The sequence below is a fragment of the Poecile atricapillus genome, chromosome 1 (genome assembly GCF_030490865.1).
Source record: "Poecile atricapillus isolate bPoeAtr1 chromosome 1, bPoeAtr1.hap1, whole genome shotgun sequence".
Taxonomy (NCBI): Eukaryota; Metazoa; Chordata; class Aves; order Passeriformes; family Paridae; genus Poecile; species Poecile atricapillus.
Window position 1 is genome coordinate 175,684,020 of NC_081249.1, and position 7,760 is coordinate 175,691,779.

Genomic DNA, 7,760 nt, shown 5'->3' on the forward strand with positions numbered 1-7,760 from the left:
ACTCCAGTTTGGGTCCAGCACAGCCCCACAAATAGCACAGGGGTGGAGCAAGCAATCAGAGCAAAGATTGCTCATTGTCTCCAGAAGAAATTAAATTTGCAGCATGGTCTGACATGTCTTAACTGCATGCCTAAATAGGATGAAATCTGGGAGGCAAAAAGGTGCGATGGCTGATCCAGAATCCTTATAAAAGCTGCCAGTAACTCATTTCATGTGGTAACTCTGCTGTTCATCTTTTTCTCCATGGTTACACAAAAGGTCCCCGTTTCCTGGCTGTATTAGCAAAGCACAATAGCTAAAGCCTAAAACATCAAAGGAGCTTTCATAGTTTGTGAAGAAAGGGTGGGAGTCTTATTCACTTCAGTAAGGGATATGTTTTTCATATTGAATTACCCTGTAAATCAGTAGACTTTCTAATGGCATTTCAATAGCTCAAATGGCCCCCTTGACAATCCATTCTGCAGAGTTTATTGCCTATAAGCTCAAAATGGCCAGAAACCAAATCATTACTCAGAAAATACTCCAAACAGAAAGCCTCTGACAGCCTGGGTGAAATATGCTTTACTAAGAGACCTGTGGAAAAAGCTAAATATAAACCATCAACAGGGTGAGGCGAGGCCCACAGGGTGCAGGGGTGGGGACAGAGTTTCCTGGGGTGCTGCGGTCACCCTGCTGCCCCCTCCTCATCCTCTCTGCAGAGAGCATCTCCAGGGCTGCAGGTCTGCAAACATCTCACAAGCTTCCAACATGTCCAACACTGCCAGAGGCAACGTGGGCATCAGCCCTCGGCTGCCTCTTCTCCCTCCAACCACAGCTTTCAACTGGTTCAGCAGCAACGCCATCAGCAGGACTCTCAAGGTACCCCTGGCATCAAAGTCAGCTCCCACTCCAGCCAACCACATCAACAAGGGCCTGACAGAACCACAGAATAGTTTGGGTTAGAGGGACCTTAAAGACCACCTCATTCCACACCCTCTGCCATGCACAGGGACACCTTCCATGAGACCCCAGACTGCTCCAACCTCTCTGGGCAACTGGTGCCACCCCCATTGTAAAAAAACTTCTTCTTTACCTCAAATCTAAATCTCTCCTCTAACAGTTTAAAGCCATTACCTTTTTGCTGTCTGTCCATGCCTTTGTCAAAAATCCTTCTCCGCTCTATTTCAGCCTCTTTAAGCACTGGATGATGCTATAAGGCCTCCCTTTGGCCTTCTCCAAGCTGAAAAATCCCAACTCTCTCAGCCTGTCCTCATAGCAGAGCTGCTCCAGTCCTTCGAGCATTTTGGTGGCTTCCTCTGGACTCCCTACAAAAAGTCCATGTTCTTCTTTTACTGGGGGCTCCAGGGATGGATGCAGTATTCCAGTACATCATTCCAGCCCCCTTGAGGTGACTGCCACTGCTCTTGGTGGCAAGAGTACCCAAAGGGTGCCCGTTACCCATGTGAGCATTTCCCTGCAGGTCACTGCAGCACCTGATTGCCTGGGCTCCATCCTGCCTTGTCCTGCACTCCTGGAATTCTGGCTCTGCCCCAGGCACAGAATTTCCCCCCTCAGCCACAGTCCCAGATGAATGCAGTGACAACACCTTCGAAGGGGACAGGAACACTGTCCCATCACATATGGCTGCCCCATTACAACTCAAATAAACCTTGAGAGCCAAACCCACATCTTGCTACACTCAGTTCAAAGCCAGAACATGAACTCCAGTCCCACACCCCATCCAGTGATGGCCCCCACCACTGGAAACTGGCTCTTCTCATGCTTGGGTCAAATCTTCCCAGCCAAACAAACCCTCAAGCAAAATGTCCATGTTCTCCAAAGATTCTCAGAGTTGCCAGGCAGGCCTTTTACTGGGGAGGAGCAAGAAACAGGACTCCAAACAGCTCCACTGTTGATGCTGAAACAGGGCAGTGTGTGTGCAGCTCTTTGTGACAGTCAGCTGTCTCATCTGCCTCAATCAGAACAACTGCTTTTAGCATCACAGCCCCCCACAGACTATTAAACACCTGACAAATAGCAACAATTTTTCCCTTAGTTATTACAGGCTTTGTTTTAGGCTGCAGGCACTCTCAGGTAGCTGTGGTGCACGGGACTTTGTTGGCATTTTGAAGGATCTGTTCACAGGGCCAAAGGACAACTGTATGCTAAAGGAAAGAAAGAAAAGCTGAAATTCCAGTAGCTTTCAAACCCATCTCACCTTCTGCAGTGGGTGTTTCTCTGCAGAAGTCCTATTTAACATAATAACTGCATATCAGCAATAACAATTACAGAAACAACTTAAAGCTTCCAAAAAGTTAGAGAAGGAGCTCATTTTACTCAAGCCTAGTTAATATGCAGTGTGATCTTCATGCAGATCAGAGTTCTGCACTGTGTACATCACTGTCATGTGTGTGGAAGCAGAAATGAAATGAACTTCACCCCAAGTCTGCTCCTGCCCTGTGGATGGAGACACCACTCATTCCAGCTCTACAAGCTGAATTCTTCTCTACAGCTGGCCAGACACAAAATACCGCACCACAAAATCCTCTGTCAAGAACTGCAAAGTATTTTGGCTTCCTGAAGCAACTTTTGCTCACCTGAAGAACTCTTCAGCCAAGCAGGAGTCAAAAGAAGCAGCAAACACGTCATATTTGACCTGCAGCACCCTGCCTCTCTGCCATGATGCTCTGGAAACTCTTTCAACTTTTAACTCTTGAGCTTAAAATTCAGCAAATACAATTGTATATAACCATACTGCCTTAAGAAAGAAAAAAAATCATAGGGAAGGGTACAGGCAAAAGAGCTGAAGTGAACGCTCAAGAATTGTCTTTATCTCTTCCTGCACACAAGCAAATGGCAACAAACTCATCAGGAAGTTGCTAGTAGCTCATTAATCTTATAGCCCATCTGTTATGTGATTTCCTTCAGTGTACTCTCATGATTTGCTACTTCAAGATCAAGGTTTAAATTTCTACTCTTTGTTAAAGTCTTAGAAATTATGGCATCTCCACCCAGGGACTAACAATTTTCACAATTGTGATTAAATAATTCCCTTGTAACAATGCCATTCAGTATCTGTAAAGAATGTTTCCCCAAGGTTAAAAATTACTTCAACTACTACATAAAACTCACAGGAATAATTCTAGGTATTGTAAACATCTCCCATTTCAGCTACACTGAGTATTCCTTTTGTTTCACTGATACGTGACAGCTTTCTATACTGCAGTCAGAGATGGTCAAAGAGGAGATAAAACCGTTTAAAGGTGCATTTGTCAAGTACAAAGATCCTAGCACAGGCTAGTGCAAAACTAAACACTTTCAAGAGGCAAGTTTCAGCCCTGATGAAAATCCCAGCAAACAGCTCCAGAGAGCAGGCAGCTCAGCTGCCTCCTGCCCTGCACCTGGTCATGCACACCTGTGTAAAATGCAACCATTCAGGTTTGCACAATCTCACACCCACACAGGTAAATGCCTACCAGAGACAGAACAGGGCACCAGGGAGATCACACTCAGCTTTGACTGCGTTAAAGCACACCGAAGGCAGGACCGCACTCAACTGACAACATTAATACAAACTACCTTGCCAAAACCTGACAAGTAAATATAAGAAAGGGGAAACAGCAAGAAGGGTCTTGAAGTTAATAAGCTCTTGCAAATATGATCTGTGGGAAACTAGTCAAATGTGTGTAACAACTAACAGGGAAATTAGGAGATATCCAGACTATGCTAACGTGTTTACCAGAAAGACTTTGGAAAACAATCCAAATGGTGAGAAAGGGGCCGTTTTGAAGTCCCTGAAACATGAATTTTAAAGCAAACCATGAACAGAGAACACTGTCCCAGCACCCAGCGGGATGACTCAGGTGTACAAGCATTACTGATGAGACAGCTCATGTCCATACACTTACTCATCTGCATAAGTGTTCAGGGTCATAATTGCAGGGATGTACCTGCAAGTCATCTGGGAAGAACCAGCTCTTACACACCAACTGCTCCGCCTTGCCTCTCGCTGAAACTTCCTACAAGTTCTCACAAGAGGTGCTGACCAGTGTTACAACTGATTACTTCTTTTTTTTCCTCTTTTTTTTTTTTTTTTTTAGCGGGAGAAAATAAAATCCATGTTTATAAACAGAGCAGCCATGAGCCTGAGAGCTGATGCCAAAACTGACACAGGTAAATCCCGAGAGCTCCCTCTCAGGAGGAAAGTTCAGGGAGCAGAAGCAGCCAACTGCCCCGTTTTACTGTTAGTAATCATCTGGATTTTATGAAAATACTGTTTTCCCTGTCTCTGAAAAGTGAACATAGAAGTTCTATTTCAAATCAAAATGAAAAAATGTGCATAGCAAAGTAAGCCAGGTTAAACTTGAGAGGATTCACCAATTTTCTTCTCACTCGATTCACTCCCTAGTTGCCTATCTGTGCTTCTATTTTGGGGATGGAAAAAGGACAGAAATGAAGGAATTTGGAGTGGAGGTGTTTCAAATCATCTACATTTCCTTGTGGTGTTTTGCATTGTGCCAGCAGCTCATAGACCTTGGGTTAGTACAAAGCAGCATTTCCTATCCTTCTGATTACACCAACTCCCGTGACAGCCTTGCTGTATTTATCAAGACATATTAAATTATCAGGGCAAGATGCTGTTCCCTGTCATCATGTGACCCAGGCTGCACGCTATGCGAGATGCTAACAAAGCAAATCAGAAGGGAGGGGAGAAAGAAAGGCAACAGAAGACAAACATTTGCTCATTCCCCACTAAATACACCCTAGCTGTAAGTTTCAGACATTAATTTAAAGGAAGAGCAGCAGCTTTTAGCCTCTGTCCACATGCCCAGATATAAAATCAGTTTACATCAACGTAGCTAAAAGAATTCACTTATTTCCCACCCCATTGCACCCACCAGCTCACAGGTACAGGAGTTCATAAAACACATGTCTACCCTGCAAGGACTAGAAACTTTGCCCTCACCAAAGGCCAGATGAGGATTTCAGGCCACAGTCTGCATCTACTCTAAAAATCAGCACTGCAGAATGGACTAAATGAAAGAAATGTGTGTGCATCCACACCAGCAGCAGTATCATGACAGGTATTTTAGTATTGTATTAGGTAAGTATTTTAGTAATGTAAATAAGGCCATTCTGCAGCAGTCCCACCCCATGTGTAGCCAGCTCCAGTGTGACCAGGGCTCCAGCCTCGCTGGAGGACAGGGCCTCTCTCAACAGCAAACATCCCCAGCAACTCAAACATCATGAAAACCCTCAAAACCACAGTGCTCTATCCCAGCTCTCTGTCACACCTTTGCCTTGCTCATAGGGGTCTGTTCTGTATTTGAAACTGGTTTAGCACAAATCCCAGGAGCAGATACTTTTCCAGGGGCACAGGTAGCTTGGGAAGCTGGGCATACATCCACCAGGCAAAGCCTGCAACCTCAGCTCTGGCTGGGCTGTCAGGAGCAGCACCTCAGCCAAGCCACTGGAGACTGGCTGGGACCCTTCTGTCCAACACAGAAATCGCACTAGGGACTGTCTGAGAGAGAACACCTCCAGTGCACGAACCTCACACCTATCCACAAGGTCCCTAAGTAAAATAGCCCCAGTATACATTTATTAATCATTGCCTGTAATCACCCCAAAGGTGTAGCACCACAGCTCAGCCACAGACACAGACACTGAGAGCAGAAAGTCCCAGCATTCTCCCCAGTGATAGGATCAAGATGTCTATCTGTTCTCTACACCGTCAGCTCTCCTTCCTCAACATCTGGTTTTATTGTGGTGGTTATCTGACCGCACATCCTGAACTTCTTGGCCTCAAAAAGTTTATACCCATCATAGCCTTGAACATTCTCTGCTCTTCTACACCTTCTCTACCCAGAATAAATGCCTTTTTTTATTAACCTAACTCTTACCAGCAAACTGTCTGGATCTGTGCAGTCACCTCCTCCTCCTTTACAAGACGTGAAGCAAAGGTACACCTTTAGAGCCTGTACCGTTTCTCTCACCATCGGGACTAATCCATGAGTTTCTCTGGGCTGCACACAAGTGACATTTACCTGGATATAACCTAGAATTAGCTCAGAGTGAAACTGCATTGACCCAGAGCAGCGGTGTACATAACAGACACAAGACTAGTCCTGCCATTCTGCTAAGAAGTCAAAGAAATACGCATGCACACATCAAACTATTGTGCAAGCATGTGTAGAGCTGGGCAGAAATACATCCAGCCCAGGTATCCGAGTCTCCAAGCGCGCCTCTGTGTGTATGCCGAACAAAAGGAGGAAGGAACATCTTTGTGTGAATTTGCTGGCATAGTTTGCAAGTTATGTATTACAGGTCTTCTCACTGTTCATTTACAAAGAGGAGGAGAGACTTCACAGCCCTCCACTGCAGCGTTCTCACCCTCAAGCTACGACGGCTGAGGGTCTTTAGAATCCCTAGGGAACAGCAGATGGGAAGCAGAGGGACACAAACAGATGCGTGAAGGAACACACCTGTGTACCTGCAGACACACACCGGGCTGCGTGTCTGCGGCACAGGCATGCAGGGACAAGCCCCGGCTCCGCCGGTGCCCTTCATTCATTCCCAGAGGAGCTCTCCCGGCTTCTCCTCTGGACGGGTACTCACCCAGCCCTCGAAGGTGTCGCTGGGGGCGGCGGAGCGCAGCAGGTCCTGGAAGTGCAAGGTGCAGTTGGCCACGAAGTCATCGTAGCCGATGGGGGTGTCGTGGAAGACGGAGAGCTCGATCTGATGGCCGTCGGTGACCGTGGCCGAGAACTCCTCGTTGTACGTGGGCTTGTTGGTCTTCTGCTTGGTGCTGGTCTGCCCCACGCGCACCTGGTCCACGCTGACGGTGACATAGGGATCCAGGAGCTGGTAGCCCTTGCGGAAGAGCGAGTGGCGGAGGGACCAGCGGGTGGGCTGCAGCCCCACCGCCTCCCCGATCCGCACCTTCAGGTACCCGCTGAACTTCATGGCTCCGGACATGGCCGCGCCCCCGGGGCTCCCGGGAGCCGGGAGGAGAGCCAGAGCCCGCTCCCGCCGGGAGAGGCACCCAGCCCCTCCTGCCGGGCCGGCGCAGCCCCGCCGCGCCTCCTGAGGGGCCCGGCCGGCGGCACCGCCCCCGGGGCTCCGGCACCGCTCCGGCACCGCCCCGCCCGCCGCTCCGCCGCCCGGCCCGGCCCGGCCCGGCCGCTCCTGCCGCGGGGAGCCGGCTCGGGGACACCTGGGCGTGGGGCGGCGGGCGGGGAGGAGCCGCGGAGCGAGGGCGGGGATGGATGGGCGGTGAGCGCACGGCTCTGCCAGTCCCGCCGCTGCTCAGGTGCGGCCCTGCCCGGCCCCGAGAGCGGACCCGGCTCCGCGGGCGAGCCCCGAGACACCCCCGGGTGTGGGGAGCTCCGAGCCCCTGCTCGGCTCCTCCCGGGAAGGGCTGGGGCAGAGCAGCGCCCTGGGCAGGCGGCGCTCCCCTCACGGCTCAGGCGGGAGAGAACGCGCGGAGAACACAGGGATGTGCTGCCTTTGCCGTGCTGTAACAACCCCGCCGTGTGCGGGTTAATTGAGGGTCATTAACCTGCCCGGCGCTCGGCGTGCAGGGTTGGTTTTAGGGTGGATTTCTTCGGGGGTTTGATCGCACTTAATAAAGCCGGCATTTAATTAGTTTTAATTGCTTTGCAGATTTCACAGCATAAGCGGCGTGAGCTGCGTTGGGAACAATGAAATCCTGCCTTCCCGGTGGCACTGTTCAGCCGGCATCATCTGAATTAGGCTGCGTTCCCGAAGATGAGGTCCTT

The 7,760-nt window shown here is 49.4% G+C and overlaps 1 protein-coding gene across 1 annotated transcript in view; it reads right to left on the reverse strand.

Moving 5' to 3' along the window:
• PRKCH (protein kinase C eta) overlaps positions 1–7,161 on the reverse strand; it is a 113,470-nt gene extending 106,309 nt beyond the window's left edge. The window contains exon 1 of the mRNA XM_058827789.1: positions 6,598–7,161. Coding sequence (XP_058683772.1) covers positions 6,598–6,957 — 360 coding nt within the window. The 5' untranslated portion in view covers positions 6,958–7,161. The remainder of the gene's footprint in view (positions 1–6,597) is intronic.
• Between the last annotated feature and the right edge of the window lie 599 nt (positions 7,162–7,760).